At 39.6% G+C, this 21,179-nt stretch overlaps 1 protein-coding gene across 9 annotated transcripts in view; it reads left to right on the forward strand.

Annotated features, from left to right (window-relative positions):
• The window catches only part of TTBK2 (tau tubulin kinase 2), a 168,436-nt gene that overhangs the window by 76,378 nt on the left and 70,879 nt on the right, over window positions 1–21,179 (forward strand). For all 9 annotated transcript variants that reach the window (XM_033190394.1, XM_033190392.1, XM_033190395.1 and 6 more), the window contains 3 exons: window positions 1,422–1,495; window positions 13,507–13,647; window positions 15,844–15,948. In XM_033190394.1, coding sequence (XP_033046285.1) covers window positions 1,422–1,495; window positions 13,507–13,647; window positions 15,844–15,948 — 320 coding nt within the window. The remainder of the gene's footprint in view (window positions 1–1,421; window positions 1,496–13,506; window positions 13,648–15,843; window positions 15,949–21,179) is intronic.

Here is a 21,179-nt window from a genome sequence, read left to right on the forward strand (position 1 = left end):
CACTTAAAATCTATACAACTTACTGAATTCTCTTATTTTGGTACAACTTTTCATTTAATTTTGCCAATTCTAGTAAAAAACTACATCTTTAATATCGGTCAGATTTATCTTATTTTATCTGTCTCTAATCCCCTTATTATTTCTCCTGGATATTGTAACTATCCCCCAGAGTGACCTTCTCCACTAGAATTGACCCCTTTGTAGTCTACCCTCCTCATTGCTGCCACAGTGTTTTAGTATGTTATTCTTTATCTTAAAATCTTTTTGATACTTCTCATTACCCTGCAGTAGTTTTCAAATATCTCTCCATGTCCTACCTGGTTTAGGATCATTTAAAGAACTTTTGAGGCCAGTGACTTATGCCTGTAGTCTCAGCACTTTGGGAGGCTGAGGCGGGCAGATCGCTTGAGCCCTGGAGTTTGAGACCAGCCTGGGCAACATGGTAAAACCCCATCTCTACAAAAAATACAAAAATCAGCCAGTTGTGGTGGCACACACCTCTAGTCCCAGCTATTCGGGAGGCTGAGGTGAGAGGATCAGTTGAGCCTTCCAGGAGGCAGAGGTTGCAGTGAGCCAAGATCATGCCACTGCACTTCAGCCTGGGCAACAAAGTGAGACCCTGCCTCAAAAAAATAAAAACAACAACGAACTTTTGAAAAGCTCATATTCTGTATCTTTCTCCACAGATTCTGAATCAATATAGAACTTAAGAATCTTTAAAAAGTTTTCCACTGCCTTCGGGTCAGTGGTGTCAAAAAACAAAAATAAAGTGTTCCAGATGGTTTTCATAAGTAGCCAGGGTTGAAAAACACGAACCTATGCATGTGGCTCAATTCTTTTGGGGGGTCTTTGCATGCTTTTCTTTAATCAGATTTCTGCTGTACCCCTGCTCCCCTCTGTGCCCCAATCAGCACTGTTCTGGGTTTCTCAGATGGAACTCAGATTGAAAATCACTGGGCGAATCCACATCAGTGAGGCCCCCAAAGATTGTGGATCTTGCAGAAGTCATAGCAGTGAGTACCATAACATATCTAAAGTTCAGGGTTTCTATTTCTAACATAGTTCTTTTTTGTTGTTCTGTGGCTTCATATGTATCGTATCTGGGCAGGTTGATCTGAATTGACCACTTAATCTTTTCCTCCCTAAATAAATTATCATACATTTGTTTCCTCATTCATATATTAATTTGCTTATTTATTCATTCAAATAATCATTTATTTGACCACATAAAGGAAGAGTACAGTGCCTGGGAGAAGAGGAGGTAGGTAGAAAATTTGAATAATGTAAGTTTTCTATCCTTAAGGTTCTCAAGATGTATTTTATATTCAATCATAAAATACTATACAGAAAAGCAAATTATTAATGTTTTAAGAGAAACCATAGTATATTCTTTTCCACTGTTTTCTTTCTTTTTTATCCAGGGAAAGACCATGTTTGTAGATTTATTGGCTGTGGGAGGAATGATCGATTCAACTATGTGGTCATGCAGTTGCAGGTAGGTTACCTTGAAAACGTGTCTTGAAATCCTTCCGTTTTGATCAAAGTATACAATTACAGTGAATATGAATAAAAAATAACAATATTCTTAGTACTATGTGAGAATGTTTTATACTGTGCAGATGAGGCTTTATTTAAACAGACGATACAGATTTTCCAAAAATGAAATAATTGTCTTTGTCCGCTATTTGAGTTGACCTGTATCTTTACGGATTGTCATCTTTGCAGTTTTCGATCCCTGGGTGGATGAGGGGATATAATGTGAATCTTGCCCCTTCTACTGTTCATTACCTTAGGGATTCCAGTTTTCCATTTGTATTCTAAAGTATTGTCTTAGTCTGTTTTGTGCTGCTGCAGAATACCCAAGACTGAGTAATGCATAAAAAACAGAGATTTATTTCTTACCATTCTGAAGGTTGGAAAATCCTAGCTCTAGGGACCCACATCTTGCAGGGGCCTTCTTGCTGCATCATTCCATAGTAGAAGTTGGAAGTGCAAGTAAGTATGCACATGGGCAAGGAAGGTGAAGAAGGGATCCTAGCTCATCCTTTTTGTCGGGAACCTACTTCCAAGATAACTACCCCACTTCCACACCAAAATATGTCTCAAAATAAGACACCTATATGGCCAAAAAACATATGAAAGAATGTTCAACATCACTAATCTTGAGAGAAATGCAAATCAAAACCACAGTAAGATACCAGCTCACACCAGTCAGAATGACTATTATTAAAAAGTCAGAAAATAACAGATGCTGGGCCGGGCGCGGTGGCTCAAGCCTGTAATCCCAGCACTTTGGGAGGCTGAGACGGGTGGATCACGAGGTCAGGAGATCGAGACCATCCTGGCTAACACGGTAAAACCCCGTCTCTACTAAAAATACAAAACACTAGCCGGGCGAGGTGGCGGGCGCCTGTAGTCCCAGCTACTAGGGAGGCTGAGGCAGGAGAATGGCGTGAACCCGGGAGGCGGAGCTTGCCGTGAGCTGAGATCCGGCCACTGCACTCCAGCCCGGGCGACAGAGCAAGACTCCGTCTCAAAAAAAAAAAAAAAAAAAAAAAATAACAGATGCTGGTGAGATTGCAGTGAAAAGGAAACACTTGTACACTGCTGGTGGGAATATAAATTAGTTCAGCTACTGTGGAAAGCTGTCTAGAGATTTCTCAGAGGACTTAAAACAGAGCTACCATTCAACCTAGCAACCCCATTACGGGGTATATACCCAAAGGAATAAAATCCTTCTACCAAAAAGACACATGCCCTTATGTGTTCATCGCAACACTATTCACAATAGCAAACAAGTGGAATTAACCTTACATGCCTATCAGTGGTGAACTGGATAAAGAAAATGTGGTACGTGTACACAGCTATAAAAATGAATGAAATCATGTTCTTTGCAGCAACATGGATGCAGCTGGAAGCCATTATCCTAAGCAAATTAATGCAGGAATAGAACACCGAATACTGCATGTTCTTACTTATAAGTGGGAGCTAAACTTTGAGTACACGCGGACACAAAGAGGGGAGCAATAGACACCAGGGCCTGCTTTGAGGGTGGAGCAAAGAAGGAGGATGAGGGTCAAACACTAGCTGTTGGATACTGTGCTCACTACCTGTGTGACAAAATCGTTTTCACACCAAACACCAGCAACACACAATTTGCCCGTGTATCACACCTGCACATGTACCCCTGAACCTGAAATAAATATTGAAAAAGAAAAGAAAAACCATAGCAAGTACCAGTCTTGAGTACTTGAAACTTTAAACAGTAGTTGAGATAGAGGAGAAATGCCATTCCTTTTTCTTTTTCTTTTTTTTCCGTCAGTAACATAACTCTGTTCCATGTGTGTATGTACATATATATATATACTTTTTATTCTTTTTTTTTTTTTTTTTTGAGATGGAGTCTTGATCTGTCACCCAGGCTGGAGTGTAGTAGCGTAATTTTGGCTCACTGAAACCTCCCCCTCCCAGGTTCAAGCGATTCTTCTGCCTCAGCCTCCCAAGTAGCTGGGATTGCAGCCGTGCTCCACCAAGCTCGGCTAATTTTTGTATTTTTAGTAGAGATGGGGTTTCATCATGTTGGCCACACTGGTCTCGAACTCCTGACCTCAGGTGATCTGCCCACCTCGGCTTCCCACAGTGTTGGGATTACAGGCGTGAGCCACTGCCCCCGGCCTGTTCCCTGTTCTTTAGATGGTAGTGGAGTTAGGTCCAGAGGAAAGAAATTCAGAATAGGAATATTGGAATAATGGCTACAGTGGGGAGAAGAGGGAAACCTTTCTATTTTCTCTGACACTACCTCTGCCCCTGAAAACACACACACACACACACACAGACACACACACACAGACACACACACACACAGACACACACACACAGACACACACACACACACACACACACACACACACACACATACACCTCCTGAGCTGTAGTCACCCTCAAAGTTTAAAAACCGTGGTTCATCTTGATCTTGCTGCCTAGATCTAGAATTCTCAGTATTTCTTTTCATCTTAAGCAAATATTGTTTTGGGCATTTGACTTCTTTCTTTTCTTTTCTTTTTCTTTTTTTTTTTTTTTTTTGAGACGCAGTCTGGCTCTGTCACCCAGGCTGAGTGCTATGGCGCAATCTCGGCTCACTGCAACCTCTGCCTCCCGGGTTCAAGTGATTCTCCTGCCTCGGCTTCTGGAATAGCTGGGTTTACAGGTGGCCGCCACCATGCCTGGCTATTTTTTGTATTTTTAGTAGAGACAGGGTTTCACCGTGCTGACCAGGCTGGTATTGAACTCCTAACCTCAGGCAATCCGCCCACCTCAGCCTCCCAAAGTGCTGGGATTACATGTGTGAGCCACTGCGCCCAGGTGGTTTCTTTATTTTCTTTCAAGTTATCTAAATAACAGTGATTCTAGAGACATAGATCCTGGCCTAAATGCTTCCTCTTCTCATCAGGAGGCTTTTCTTGTTTCCCTCAGCCATCCTTCAGATTTCATTTAAAGATATTAACCTCTGTAGATGTAACCTTAAGGTCTTTTTGAGTCATGTGATTCACTAACTCTTGAGCCAGCCTGGTTTTATTTATTTAAGCAGCTATCCCTGAACCTTTTTTTTTTTTGAGATAGAGTCTTACTCTGTCACCAGGCAGGAGTGCAGTGGCGTGATCTCGGCTCACTGCACCCTCCTCCTCCCGGGTTCAAGTGATTATTGTGCCTCAGCCTCTCAAGTGGTTGGGATTACAGGCATACGGCACCACACCTGGCTAATTTTTATGTTTATTAGAGACTGGATTTCACCATTTTGCTCAGGCTGGTCTTGAACTCCTGACCTCAAGTGATCCACCCACCTCGGCCTCCCAAAGTGCTGGGATTACAGGCGTGAGCCACCACGCCTGGCCTTTTTTTTTTTTTTCGACGTTGTCTTGCTTTGTCACCCAAGCTGGAGTACAGTGGCACGATTTCAGCTCACTGCAACCTTCACCTTCTGGGTTCAAGTGATTCTCCTGCCTCAGCCTCCGGTGTAACTCAGACTACAGGTGTGCACCACCACGCCTGTGTAATTTTTGTATTTTTAGTAGAGACAGGGTTTCATCATGTTGGCCAGGCTGGTCTTGAACTCCTGACCTAAGGTGATCTTCCCGCCTCAGTCTCCCAAAGCCCTGGGATTATAGGCGTGAGCCACTACGCTCAGCCTCTCAACCTTTTTAGATCATTAATTTGGATCCTGCTTTCTCTCATTTTGGCTAGTAATAATATAAATTTTTGTGTGACATTTTACAGTTTTCATCTGGATTTATCATCTTATTTGATCCTCATTATACCCCCATGGGGAGGAGAGAATAAGTTTTATCCCTCTTTTGCATATGGAGAAGCTGAGTCTCAAGGAGGTTTGTGATTTGTCTGGTACTAGCCTACTTGATGGGTATTAAAGCTTGGTGGAAGCCTGAACCCAGTATTCTTTAGGCGGTAATAAGAGAAAACTGTTTTGTTTCAAGTTACTACTGACTGGAGAATTATAGAAAGCAGGTTTTGTTCTTTAATCTGCAGAGTCTTTCTCAGTCTTAGCATATACTCATTTTCATTCTTGTACTTACCTAAATCTGACTTTTTGTAAATGGGAAGGCTCCTGGTACTGGGAAACCCCAGAGACTGGTGGATATTAGACAATGATGACCTTTGTGGCCTTTGGCAAGTTCCTATGGATTTGTCTGAGAACTTTTCCATTTGAATTGGATGCTATATTTTTTTCCTGTAACAAGAAAGTTAACCCATTTAAACTCCCATCTGTACAGTTTGTGGTTGACTTGATTTGGAATTAGGCTAAAGCTGGCGTAACCGCTAGAGCATATTTTCTCTTATTTGACATATGGAAGATCACTACTGAGGCTCCTCCATGTATTCAGCTTCCCACAGAGAGTCCTAATTTATTCTAAAAACCATAAATTCATTATTCTTAAGATAAACTTGTTCTTTTCCTCCTGCTGATTCAATTACATAATATCTGCCTTAAAATTTTTTAAGGAACAACCCTATCTCTGTTGTAGAAATTCTAACTATTTGGCGTTAAAATGGTTTTTAAAATCTTACAGAGCTCAAGCAGTTGTACACATTTTTTTCTCAATTCCCCTTGCAGGACATTGGCCAGGTCTCACCTAATATTTTGTCACCACTGAAGCTTTATATGAGCATCTTTAGTATAGCCTAAGGGTGATATATTGTGATAAGTACATCAACTATGGAGGTGCAAAACATTTTTTCGAGTTCTGTAACCAGTACAACTGTAGATCTAGATTGCCTAATACCTACAACCTTTTAAAAACTTTTTTTTTTTTTTTTGAGACGGAGTCTCGCTCTGTCGCCCAGGCTGGAGTGCTGTGGCCGGAGCTCAGCTCACTGCAAGCTCCACCTCCCGGGTTTATGCCATTCTCCTGCCTCAGCCTCCCGAGTTGCTGGGACTACAGGCGCTCGCCACCTCACCCGGCTAATTTTTTGTATTTTTTTTAGTAGAGACGGGGTTTCACTGTGTTAGCCAGGATGGTCTCGATCTCCTGACCTTGTGATCCGCCCGTCTCGGCCTCCCAAAGTGCTGGGATTACAGGCTTGAGCCACTGCGCCCGGCCAAAAACTTTTTATTATGGGAAAAATTAAACATTCACAAAGTAGAGAGAATAGTATAATTTATACCCATCTACTCATTACCCAGCTTCAACAACTATCAGTATATGGCTAATCTTGTTTCAAGTATTTTCTCTTTCTCCTATCCCTCCCGAAATTATAGCTAATCCAAGGTATATTTTATATATATATATACATTTCTAGAAGACCAGAACTCTTTTTTTCTCTTAAAGTAACCAAAATACCCAATAATAATTCCTTAATAATAGCACAAATATCAAACCAATCTTCAGATTTCCTTGATTGTCCATCTCTTTAATAAAAACAATTTTTTTTTACATTTGGTTTATTTGAATTGGGTTCCAAATAGGGTTCACACATTGCCTGTCTCTTAAGCCTCTTTCAATATATTGGTTCTCCCTCTGTCTTTTATTTTCTTGCAATTTTCTTTTCATTGTGTTTATTGATGTTGATAAAAATGGAGGAATGTGACATGTGCACATTACCATATTCTGGATTTTGCTGGTTGTTTCCCTGTGGTTGTCTTTAATATGTATTTCTGTCCCCTGTATTTTCTATAAATTGATGATTATATAAGATTCCAGATTTACTCTGCAAGGATACTTCAGAGGTGGGTTGTATGCTTCCTCTTGAATCACATCAGGAGGTAGTGTCTGATTGTCAGTGAGGTTGAGATTAGTCAATGGGTTCAGGCCTTGTCAGTCTAATCCATCCATTTTAAAGTTCCCAATGGTTTTCCTAATGGTTTTATCAACCCATTTGTAATAATCATCCATTATTTTAATGGGAGTTGCAAATACAGTGTTCTATCATTTTATTCTTTTTTTGTTAACTAGAATTCTTCTTAAAAAGCACTGCATTCAGTATTAGGTTATCCTCAAGTATATTTTACATAGGAAAGGCAGGACTACTACTTGATTATTTTATTTATCAGTTTTTAGGATAATGAATTGGTTGTCTAATATAAACATAATCGTATATAACTATATAATAAATCCATAAATGCATGGATTTAACATATTTGATGTCTTTCAATTATTGCAGTTTTATTTAGTTTTTTGAGATGGAGTCTCACTCTGTCGCCCAGTCTGGAGTGCAGTGGCGCGATTTTGGCTCCCTGCAACCCCTACCTCCTGGGTTCCAGCGATTCTCCTGCCTCAACCTCCCAAGTAGCTGGGATTATAGGCGCACACCACCATACCCAGCTAATTTTTAAATTTTTAGTAGAGATAGGGTTTCCCCATGTTGGCCAGGTTAATCCCAAACCCCCAAAGTGCTAGGATTACAGGCATAAGCCACTGCACCTGGCCTACGGTTTTTTTAATATTCAAGTTGTCTCATCTTTTGCTACAGGGACTTCTTTCATGTTGGATCTGGATTCATTTTGTTAGGACTAGGCTGCAGCAGTCTTTGACAGCATCCTTATTTTTTGGTGCAATACTATGTACCAGGCTCATTCTGTATATTTCATACTCCAGATCTGGAATCAGCCCTTTCTCCATTAAGCCTTGGCTCCTTTTAATGGGAAATGATGTTTAGAGACCAGAATCTAGATGATGTGGGTGTCTGTTGAAAGTGGATTGGTCATTATTTTTCATTCTTTTCAAGTGGATGGATTTAAGAAATGCATTTTTAAAAATGAGAAAGTATGCCATGATTCATATTGATGTTTCTTTCTTTCTTTTTTTTTTTTGAGACGGAGTCTCGCTCTGTCGCCCAGGCTGGAGTGCAGTGGCCGGATCTCAGCTCACTGCAAGCTCCGCCTCCCGGGTTCCCGCCATTCTCCTGCCTCAGCCTCCCGAGTAGCTGGGACTACAGGCGCCCGCCACCTCGCCCGGCTAGTTTTTTTGTATTTTTTAGTAGAGACGGGGTTTCACCGTGTTAGCCAGGATGGTCTCGATCTCCTGACCTTGTGATCCGCCCGTCTCGGCCTCCCAAAGTGCTGGGATTACAAGCTTGAGCCACCGCGCCCGGCCTTTTATTTTTATTTTTTTTTTGAGACGGAGTCTCGCTCTGTCGCCCAGGCTGGAGTGCAGTAGCCGGATCTCAGCTCACTGCAAACTCCGCCTCCTGGGTTTACGCCATTCTCCTGCCTCAGCCTCCCGGGTAGCTGGGACTACAGGCGCCCGCCACCTTGCCCGGCTAGTTTTTTGTGTTTTTTAGTAGAGACGGGGTTTCACCGTGTTAGCCAGGATGGTCTCGATCTCCTGACCTCGTGATCCGCCCGTCTCGGCCTCCCAAAGTGCTGGGATTACAGGCTTGAGCCACCGCGCCGGGCCCATATTGATGTTTCTAATTCAAATTTACAATGATGTAATTGCTAATAACGTCTACTTATATTTGTATCTCTTTCCTTTTATACACCCTTCTGGGTTTTTTTGTTTGTTTGTTTTTTGTTTTTGAGATGGGGTCTTGCCCTGGCTGGAGCACAGTGGAGTAATCACAGCTCGCTTCGGCCTCTACCTCGTGGGGTCGAGTGATCCTCTCACCACACCTTTCTGAGTAGCTGGGACTACAAGTGTGTGCCACCATGCCCAGTTAATTTTTTTTGTTTGTTTGCTTTGTTTTGTTTTTTTGAGACAGAGTCTCTTTCTGTTGCCCCGGCTGGAATGCAATGGCACGATCTCGGCTCACTGCAACCTCCTCCTCCCGGGTTCAAGCGATTCTCCTGCCTCAGCCTCCTGAGTAGTTGGGACTACAGGACCATGCCACCACGCCTAGCTAATTTTTGTATTTTTAGTAGAGATGGAGTTTCACCATGTTGACAAGGATGGTCTCGATCTCTGGATCTTGTGATCTGCCTGCTTTGGCCTCTTAAAGTGCTGGGACTACAGATGTGAGCCACCGTGCCTGGCCCTAATTTTGTAATATTTTGTAGTGATGAGGTCTCAGTATGTTGCCCAGGCTGGTCTTGAACTCCTGGGCTCAAGTGATCTTCCTGCCTTGGCTTCCCAAAGTGTTGGGATTATAGATGTGAGCCACCACACCTGGCCTACACTTTTTAGTATATAGATGAAATTATATGGTTAGAATTTACATGAAAATAATTCAGTACGTGTGGGTGGGAGGGGAGAGGATATGGATGAGGAGGTGAATAACAGATGAAACAAGACTGGGCATGAATTGATAATTGTTAATTCTGGGTGACCAGTAGATACATGAAGGTTCATTATATTATTTTTTCTCCTTTTGGGTATGTTTCATATCTTCAATGTAGAAATTCACTTGCATTTTTATTAAGATCTTATAAATTTGTAGAGAAATGAACTTGCTTCTTTAATTCATTCCACATTACATTACTATATATAGTCCTCTTCCTTTTTTTTTTTTTTTTACAAAATATGGTGGCTTGTGACATTTTATTTTATTTAAAAATTTTTTATTTTAGTTTTGGGGGTACATGTGAAGGTTTGTTACATAGATAAACATGTGTCATGAGGTTTTTTTGTGTGTAATATTACATCACCCAGGTATTAAGCTCAGTACCCAATAGTTGTCTTTTCTGCCTCTCTCCCTCCTTCTACCCTCCCCGCTCCAGTAGACCCTAGTGTCTGATGTTTTCTTCTTTGTGTTCGTAAGTTCTTGATTCTTCATTTTTTGAATGACTGCATATCAGTCAGTAAGATGACTGTACCATTATTTATGTAACTATTCATTTATTAATGTACTTACGATAGTACCCCCTTATCTGAGGAGATACTTTCTAAGGCCCCAAGTGGATGCCTAAAACCACAGATCATACTGAACCCTGCACATCTGGGTAACTGATTGGGCCACTAAGTGATTAGTGGGCAGGTAACAGCATGTGGACACGCTTGACTAAAGGGATGATTCACGTCCTGGGCCTGATGTAGCAGGATGGTATGAGATTTCATCACATATGAGAATGGCCTGTAATGTAAAACTTATTAACTGTTTATTTCTGGCATATTCTATTTAATATTTTTGGACCATGGTTGACTGTGGGAAACCAGTAAAGTAAAACCATGGATAAAGTAAAACCATGGATAACCATGGACTATTGTATAGATTGTTTTCAATTTTTCTTTGTAACAAATAATAATTCATTAGTAGTATTTACTTTAAAGTATAATTTAGTGGGTACCTGCATGTTTTTACCATGTTAATAGCACTTTACCCCATACTTTTATCAGTTTTGTGTTTACCTTCTCAGATTTTGTGAGTTGATACATTAGGCTTGTATTTTAAAATATTTAAATTTTTTAAAGTATTACTAATGTCATAAATAAAATTTAATTGATTTCCTTTTGAAAGTTTTTGTGGTGAAAGCTGTTTACAAATAAAGTTTCAATGTGGCACATATACACCATGGAATACTATGCAGCCATAAAAAAGGATGAGTTTGCGTCCTTTGTAGGGACATGGATGCAGCTGGAATCCATCATTCTTAGCAAACTATCACAAGAAGAGAAAACCAAACACCGCATGTTCTCACTCATAGGTGGGAACTGAACAATGAGATCACTTGGACTCGGGAAGGGGAACATCACACACTGGGGCCTATCATGGGGAGGGGGGAGGAGGGAGGGATTGCATTGGGGAGTTATACATGATATAACGTCATGCACATGTACCCTAGAACTTAAAGTATAATAAAAAAAAAAAAACAAAAAAAAAAATAAAGTTTCAATATTAGGTATATTTTTGGCAATCAAAATTTTGATTTTTGAAGAAAAAGCAATTGGAATTCTAATAAAAGTTATTAGGTACTCACATGGTTATACAGTTCGCTGCTGTACATTGTCACTTATTTTACATTTGCTACAGGTGCGAGGAACAACACATTTCCGTTAAAAATAATAACTAAGGTAAATCTCAATTAATTTACATAATGAGAAAGCTTTATTTAAAAAAGAAGATACGAAGTATGAAAGGATCCTGACTTTACTGTAACTTTTAAACTGTTACTTGAGGAGTACTTCATATTTTATTTTGAATGATAATGTAAGAAATTATTACTTTTCAAAAGTGAATCAACTATCTTTAGATGAAGTGATAATATTAGTGGCATAGTACCCCTAAAGATATATTATAAAATTGTGGGAATAGATTGGGATGTTTAAATCCCCTTGGGACAGGAGAGCCAGTCTTTTCTTTGGGAGGTAGTGCTGCAGGGCCATGGTCCTGCTCTCCTTTTCAGATTACTGGTTTGTTACCTAAGCAACAAGGAACCTTGGTGGAGCAGCATCATGAAAAAGTCTGTAGAAAAGTTCTGTGAGAGAGGACTGTAAAAGAAGAGCACTTTGGAGTCAGACAGAGTTAGATTTGGAAAACAGCTTTACATTAACAGGTTAACATTATTTAACCTCTTGGAACCTTAGTTTCCTTATCTGTAAAACAGACACAGGAACAACTTCTATTTAGGGTACTGTGAGGCTTCAATGCAATCATGAACGGCAGATGCTGGATGTATTCATTGCTTTTATATACTTCTACAAGTAAATTGAATGTCATATAATGTTTGGTCAAAATAACAATAGTTAGCCTATGTTGAGTACCTATTGTGCACCACACAGTATTCTAAAAACTTTATATGGGGCCAGGCACGGTGGTTCACACCTATGATCCCATCATGTCAGGAGGCTGAGATGGGAGGCAAGGAGTTTGAGACCAGCCTGGTCAACATAGCAAGACTCCATTTCTCTTTAAAAAACACAACACACACACAAAAAACTTTACATAGATCTTGTTTAATCCTCACAGAGCTCTGTGAGGTAGGTTTTATTAGCTTGTTTTTATGAGGAAACTGATAGAAGAAAGTTAAGTAACTTGTTTGAGAATATATGTTAGGCAGTAATGAGGAATTAGTGCTCTTTGTATGTATATGCATTATCTATACTTGATCTTGTGTGTGTGTGTGTGTGTATATATATATATATATATATATATTTTTTTTTTTTTTTTTTTTTTTTTTTGAGATGGAGTCTTGCTGTTTCGCCCAGGCTGGAGTGCAGTGGCGTGATCTCGGTTCACTGCAACCTCTGCCTCCTTGGTTCAAGCGATTCTTCTGCCTCAGCCTCCTGAGTTGCTGGGACTACAGGCATGTACCACCACACCTGGCTAAATTTTTGTATTTTTAGTAGAGACAGGGTTTCACCGTGTTAGCCAGGATAGTCTCACTCTCCCGACCTCGTGATCTGCTTGCCTCAGCCTCCCAAACTGCTAGGATTACAGGCATGAGCCACCACTCCCGGCCTGATCACATATTTTAAGTAAATAAATATAAATGTAAATAATATAAATTATATATTTGATTACTTATATTTTAAATAATCAAGACTTTTTTGTTACGACATCAGAGATAAAGGGAAGCATGATGAATCAGAAACATGATATGCTAAAAATCTCATTATTCTAAAACTTGTCTGAAACATTCATATGATCAAGAGATCTGTTGAATGAGAGGATCACAATTTGGGTAAAATTCTTGCTATTGGCTGGGTACGGTGGTTCTTGACTGTAATCCCAGCACTTTGGGAGACTGAGGTGGGTGGATCACCTGAGGTCAGGAGTTCAAGACCAGCCTGACCAACATGGTGAAACCCCGTCTCTACTAAAAACAGAAAAATTTGCTGGGCATGCTGGTGCATACCTGTAACCCCAGCTACTTGGAAGGCTGAGGCAGGAGAATCGCTTGAACCCAGGAGGTAGCAGTTGCAGTGAGCCAAGATCGTGCCATTGCACTCCAGCCTGGGCAACAAGAGTGAAATTCCATCTCAAAAAAAAAAAAAAGAAAAAAAATTCTTGCTATTTTACTGAAAACATATTTTTCAATGGTAAGTGAGTGGTTTCCCAGTTTTCTCTTCTAACATAGTTTTAGTACTGTATTTGAAAGTGTTTATTTGATTTCCACAGGGTCGGAATCTGGCAGATCTTCGCCGTAGCCAGTCCCGAGGCACATTCACCATTAGTACTACTCTCCGGCTGGGTAGACAGATTTTGGAGTCTATTGAAAGCATTCATTCTGTGGGGTTCTTGCATCGAGACATCAAACCGGTAGGGACCTTTTCTGTCCAGAGCACAGAATGAGTTTGATACTCTTAATGTTATCCTGGGACACAATAAATTACAAATGTAGCTTTATGTATTTGTTGTGGTAAAATACAAGGTAATATTTTCATTTAGATAGAGACCTGGAAGCAAAAATATAACTTACCTCTTAATTTTTTAAGTAATAATTACAACTACAACTTATTTTCAGGAGTTTTTCTCATACGATGAAAATAAAAACTGAGACTGGGGCGGTGGCACATGCCCATAGTCCCAGCTACTCAGGAGGCTGAAGCAGGAGGGTTCCTTGAGTGCAGGAGACGGAGACTGCGGTGAGCTATGATCGCTCCTGTGGATAGCCACTGCACCCCAGCCTGGGCAGCATAGTGAGACCCTGTCTCTTAAAAAAGGTTATGTTTGGCTATTACTATGTGTGCTAACATTGCCATTTACTTAGCTTTATGCCTAAATTGGCTTTATTCCCTGGTTTTTTTAATAGATATATTGGTTAAAAAACTGTATATGTTGCTTTTGGTTGTTCATACTGTGTTCTTGAACTATTTGTTAAGTCAAAAATTATAAGAAATCATCAGTTGTGAAAGACCTTATTTTTCTCCTGAGTGCTACTGTGGAAATATAGTGGGGTTTTTATTTACTAATCTGTTTTTCTTAGAAATTGTCATTTCCATAAGTGTGAAATAGGTTTTTCTGTCCTTTTTGGTATTTGATTGTTCATTAGGTGAAATGACCCATTTCTGATATACCATATTTACTATAAATGTATCATATGTTGGTACAGTTGAAAAATGTAACCGTCTGTTGTTACATGACTTCTAAAATTAGTTTACATGAAAATGCTAACTAAATTTAACATTACAGTAGAGTCAGTCTATTTCTATCCATCATTATTTGAGAACCATTGGTGATTGGAATAGTTTCTGTTTTTATCAGAAAGCCCATAAGTAGAACATATTTTTTTTTTTTTTTTTTTTTTTTTTTTTTTGAGACGGAGTCTCGCTCTGTCGCCCAGGCTGGAGTGCAGTGGCCGGATCTCAGCTCACTGCAAGCTCCGCCTCCCGGGTTTACGCCATTCTCCTGCCTCAGCCTCCCGAGTAGCTGGGACTACAGGCGCCTGCCACCTCGCCCGGCTAATTTTTTGTATTTTTTTTTAGTAGAGACGGGGTTTCACCGTGTTAGCCAGGATGGTCTCGATCTCCTGACCTCGTGATCCGCCCGTCTCGGCCTCCCAAAGTGCTGGGATAACAATATTTAAAAAAACAAAAAACAAACAAAAAAAAAAACTAACAATTCTGGTAACAATTTGGCCTTTACCTTCACAAGTCCTCTTACTTACATACTCATCTTTGCGTTTGTGGTCATTTAATATTACACTGATTTTCATTAGGGGAATAATACAAAGTGTATTTTCCTTAAGTCCATTTTGAAATGTTTCTATAAATTGTATTTTCATTTTAGACTTAGTGAAATTCAGTTTTATGATGTTTATAGGAAATTCTTTTTTTTTTTTTTAATTTTTTTTGTGATGGAGTCTCACTCTGTCACCCAGGCTAGAGTGCCGTGGTGCAATCTCGGCTCACTGCAACCTCCGCCTCCTGGATTCAAGCAATTCTTCTGCCTCAGCTTCCTGCGTAGCTGGAATAACAGGCGCATGCTACCACACGCGGTTAATTTTTTTTTTAAGTAGAAACGGGGTTTCACCACGTTGGTCAGGCTGGTCTCAAACTACTGACCTCGTGATCCACCTCCCTCGGCCTCCCAAAGTGCTGAGATTACAGGCGTGAGCCACCACACCTGGCCGTTTATAGGAAATCCTTTTAAATTTCTATGGTTTTTTTTTTTTTTGTCTGTCTCTGATTTCTCCTATTTTAAAAAGTAGGGGGTTGGGTTGTCATTTAAGCATTCACTTAGACTAGAATTTCAAGAACTTAGAGTTCCAAGTCTAGTTAATATTGTCTTGTGTGTAACCTTAGTCATTTACATCCTTTTTTGCTCAAAGTTTACCTGATATTAGGCATTAATAGAACCCAAAACTAAATCGTATTTTAATACCTACTAAACATCATTGACTAGAATAGTATATTTGGAACATGTGTGTTATATAGAGCTTAAATAGAGGAAGACTTAAAATGTAAGGACTAAGTATTATAAGAATGTATATATTTTCCTTCTTTATTTTTCTAGTCGAACTTCGCTATGGGCCGCTTTCCTAGTACGTGTAGGAAATGTTACATGCTTGACTTTGGCTTAGCTCGACAGTTTACCAATTCCTGTGGTGACGTCAGACCAGTAAGATTTTTCATATTATTATCAAATATTTGATAATTACCCTGGTATTTATAGTATCACACTTTTTAAACAATGCTAATTATTTATCCTAATGGATGTTATCTAAGAAGTGGCATATACATTTAATGATTATAGAATGACAATAAATTGTATTATTGAAATTTGTGGCTTCAAAAAATGTACATTAGAGGGAGATTTCGAATGGTCTTATAGTAAGAACACATGTTGACCCTTTGAAATGAGTGGTCATTTGTGCAGTATGATACCCTTTCTACATACTATAATTCTATTTCAGTTACTATACTTTTCAACTCCCAAATTTCCACTTAGTTCTCTTCATTGATATTCTCTATTTGATGCAACACTGTCATCGTATTTTCTTTTACTTGTTTAATCAAGCTGTCCTTTATTTCTGAAAACATATCTATAATGGCTACTTTAAAATCTTTTTCTGTTAAATCCAATATCTGGTCACTCTCACAGGCAGTTTCTGTTGCCTGCTTTTTTCCCCCATGTATAAGTCATACTTTCCTGTTTCTTTGCATGCCTCATGATTTTTTGTTGGAAACTGGGCCTTTTAGGTAATATATTACAGCAACTCTGGGTACTAGTTTCCCCCTTCTAGGGCTTGTTGTTATTTTTTGTTTAGTGGCTGACAGGATCATTTTAGTGAAATCCATTCCGTTCTCCCTCCCTCCCCGCAAACCATACACACAGTATTAAGACTGTGTTGCTCTTCAGGGAGGTGCATCTTTGGGTATGACCACAATCACACTGTGATGATAATGGTACCAGTAAGGCTCACTTCTGCTCTTTCCTTGGCCACATCCAGCTGTTGAACTTCACTAATTGCAGGCCAGTTACTTTATTGTTTATAACAATATCTTGGGGGCATAAATACCTTGACCAACTAATCAAACTGTGGCTTCTAAAATGGAATAGTTTCTGAAGTCAGTGTTTGATCATTGTTCTGATGTCAGGTCCTTCAGCTGTCTTTTCCCCCTAGTTCTCTCCTGTCCAGCTATTTTCTAAGCTGTATCTTCAGTGAATTTCCTCCTAGTTCCCTTTACCACAACCTCTATTTTTGATAGGGCTTTTAGGTTTGTTAAAAAGAAAACATGGCCGGGCGCGGTGGCTCAAGCCTGTAATCCCAGCACTTTGGGAGGCCGAGACGGGCGGATCACGAGGTCAGGAGATCGAGACCATCCTGGCTAATGCGGTGAAACCCCGTCTCTACTAAAAATACAAAAACTAGCTGGGCGAGGTGGCTGGCGCCTGTAGTCCCAGCTACTCGGGAGGCTGAGGCAGGAGAATGGCGTAAACCCGGGAGGCAGAGCTTGCAGTGAGCTGAGATCCGGCCACTGCACTCCAGCCTGGGCGACAGAGCCAGACTCCGTCTCAAAAAAAAAAAAAAAAAAAAAAAAAAGAAAAGAAAACATTAGGCAAATTAAATTTAACAGAGTTTAGTTGAGCAAAGAATGATTCATGAATCATGTAGCCCCCCGAATAAGAATAGGTTCAGAATGACTCTGGGGCTGCCACGTGGTCAGATAACATGTATGAACATAAAAAGTAAAATGAGTACAGAAAATGTAAGTGAGGTACAGAAACAGCTGGATTGTTTACAGCTGGGCATTTGCTTTATTTGAATCTGCTTTGAACAGTTGGCTGCTGTGGTTGGCTGAGACTTGGCTGTTTGTTACAAGAGTAGTTTACAGTCTATTTATACTCAAGTTAGGTTACCATCATTACCTCTAGACCAGCCATAACACATGTACAGAGGCAGTTTTAGGCCAAACTTAATTTAGCAATAACACTGTAAAGCATTGATGTCACTCTGTCAATATTGTAAATGGACTTATTTGGTCTCAGTATGGGATTCACAAGTCTTATTTGGTCTCAGCTCCTGTCTGTTTTGGGATCTGTCTGCTTCTTTAAAGTTTTGGTTTGATGAAATTAATAATAAACATAAAATAAAAATAAATAAAAAAATAAAAGTTAATGTCATACTTTTTTGGATTGTGTTTGAAATAATTTTCTCATAGTGTTCTACTAATGTAAAATCAAAAGTTCCCATTGTACATTTGTTTCATATGTACAATTATTTATTTATTGCTAGGAAACTTGAATCAGTTGTTTGGATTGTCTAAGTATACCATCATGTTATCTGCAGAAATCTGTATTTTGATTTTATTTTGTCTTGCTATATATTCCAGAAGAGTGTAAAAAACATTAAAAATTAAGAATAACGAAACATTACTGGCCTCCATCTAGGTTAAGAAATGGCATGTTACCATCTTAGAAGCATGCTGTGGGGCCTTTCCTGATCATATCCCTTTTTCTTCCTCAAGCAGCACTGACAAATGGAGCTTACTATGATGATAGCAATGTTCTGTGTCTGTACTGTCTTATATGGTAGCCACTAGCTACATGTGGCTATAGAGCACTTGGATTGTAGCCAGAGCAAATGAGGAACTGAATTTAATTTAATTTAATTTAATATTTAATTTTATTTTATTTTTATTTTTATTTTTTTGAAATGGAGTCTCGCTGTGTCGCCCATGCCAGAGTGCAGTGGTGCTATCTCAACTCACTGCTACCTCTACCTCCTAGGTTCAAGCGATTCTCTTACCTCAGCCTCCTGAGTAACTGGAACTACAGGCACCCGCCATCACACCCAGCTAATTTCTTTTTGTGTTTTTAATAGAGACAAGATTTCACCATGTTGGCCAGGCTGGTCTCGAACTCTTGACCTCAAGGGATCCACCCTCTTCGGCCTCCTAAACTGCTGGGATTACAGGCATGAGCCACCACACCTGGTCCAGGAACTGAATTTTAAATTCATTTAATTTTAAGTGGCTATCATATTAGCCAGTGCAGCTCTTGACATACTCTCCATTCTATATTTTGTGTTAACTAGTTTCTTTGTTTTCTTTCTTCTCTCTTCTGCAGATCTTGAGGGTACTTGTTTTGGAGTTAGGGAGCAGATGCAGATAACTGCCATGACAAGCCTTCATGTTTAGCTTATGAATTTAACCCAATCGACTTTTAATGTTTTTAATCCAGTCCCTCTCTCCTTTTTCCCTCTCATATTCCTTTTCCTTTGCTTTTTAAATTTATTATTATTATTTAAAGGGACAGGGTCTTGCTCTGTTGCACAGGCGGGAGTGCAGTGGTGCAATCAAAACTCATTGTAGCCTCAAACTCCTGGGCTCCTCAGCTTCTCAGAGTTCTAAAATTACAGATGTGAGCCACTGCACCTGGCCTCCTCTGCTTTTTTATTATTTTATTATTTGCTTTTCTCCCTGATTTGATGTATATTGTTGTCCTTTTTTATTATTATTTTTCATTTCTATTTTGGGTTTGGGGGCACATGTGCAAGTTTGTTATATAGGTAAACTCGTGCCATGGGGGTTTGTTATATAGATTATTTCATCACCCGGGTACTAAGGCTAGTACCCAATAGTTATTTTTTCTGCTCCTTTCCTTCCTCCCACCCCCCACCCTGAAGTAGGCCCCAATGTTTGTCTTTCCCTTTGTGTCTGTGAGTTCTCATCATAACAAATACTGTTTTGTTATCACAGTAAATACTCTGTTGGCTGATCAATATGTAATAGTAGTTGGTCTGTTAATTGAAGATTCATTAAGGATGAAGAATCACAACATAGTACTTTAAGCATTTTTTATATTTTTCTTTGTTTTGTCTTTTTGTTTTCAAATAGTTAAGACTCATAAGAAGTTACAAAAATAATACAGTTACCATGTACCTTCATCCAGCTTTCTCCAGTGCTAATACCTTACATAATCATAGTACATTGTCAAAACTGGGAAATTGATGTTGATATAATATTATTAACTCAAGTAGAGATGTAGATTTTACCAGGTTCAACATGCACATTTTGGTGGGGGTGGTGGTATATGAAATTTTATCACATGTATAGATTCATATAACCAACTGCTATAATTTGAATGTCCCATCCAAATCTGATGTTTAAATTTGATTCCCAATGCTAGAAGTAAGGCCTGCCGGGCAGTGTTTGGGTCATGGGATGGATCACTCATGAATAGATCACTCCTCTCCCCTGGGAGCGGAGGGTCGTGAGTTCTCACTGTTAGTTCTTATGAGAGCTGGTTGTTAAAAAGAGCCTGGTACCTTCCCTCACCTTCTTGCTTCCTTTCTCACCATGTGACCTCTGCACATGCCGCCTCTGCTTTGCCTTCCACCATGAGTGGAAGCAGCCTGAAGCCCTCACCAGAAGCAGATGCTGGTGTCATGTTTCTTGTACAACCTGCATGCAGAACTGTGAACCAAACAGACCTCTTTTCTTTATAAATTTTCAGCCTCATGTATTCCTTTATAGCAGGGATGTCCAATCTTTTGGCTTCCCTGGGCCACAGTGGAAGAAGAATTGTCTTGGGCCACACATGGATTATACTAACAATAGCTGATGAGCTAAAAAAAAAAAAAAATTCCAATAATGTTTTAGGAAAGTTTATGAATTTGTGTTGGGTTGTGTTCAGAGCCATCCTGGGCCACATGTTGGGCAAGCTTATTTTGTAGCAGCACAAATGGACTAAGACATCAACACCATAATCCAGATACAAAGCTATTCTATCACCACGAAGGAACTTCCTCAAAACATAGATGTATATTTATTTACCAATCTTGTGGTGTAGGACCATCAGTCAGAAGGCATTACAAAGGGAATGATGGTGTGTATCTGTTATACCAGTGTGTTGTTTTATGAAGTTGGTTTTGACAGCCTCTACTCTTTATCACCTTTAAGATGTGTTACATTAAGTAGGGTTGTGAGGGGCAAAGAAGTCCTAAACTATATATATCTGCAACACTTTGATTCATAATTTCAGAGTTGAGCTTCTGTTTACCTAATGATTTGAATCTGCCTGTTCGTTTTGTGTATATGTCCTGCTTTTAAGGCATTCCCTAGTTTCAGCCCTTCAGCTGGCATCTCACACTGGCACTTTGTGTCTAAGCTCTGGGAGTGACATGTTTTCTCCTGTTGCTCCCGCCCTAACCATTCACCTGAAACTTCCAGGGCCTAGGATTGTGGTAACTTATGTAAGAACAATTTTTAACGTCTTTTTTCTCTGTTAGTATTTCAGAATTTCAGCTGAATTTGAGATGTTTTCTTAATTCCATTGGGAGTTGTATTACATAGTTCTTGCATTTTTTTCCCTGATCCTTTCCCTTTTGTTAGCAATAGGCTAGA

This window comes from Trachypithecus francoisi, unplaced genomic scaffold, assembly GCF_009764315.1.
Source record: "Trachypithecus francoisi isolate TF-2019V2 unplaced genomic scaffold, Tfra_2.0 Lachesis_group3, whole genome shotgun sequence".
Taxonomy (NCBI): domain Eukaryota; kingdom Metazoa; phylum Chordata; class Mammalia; order Primates; family Cercopithecidae; genus Trachypithecus; species Trachypithecus francoisi.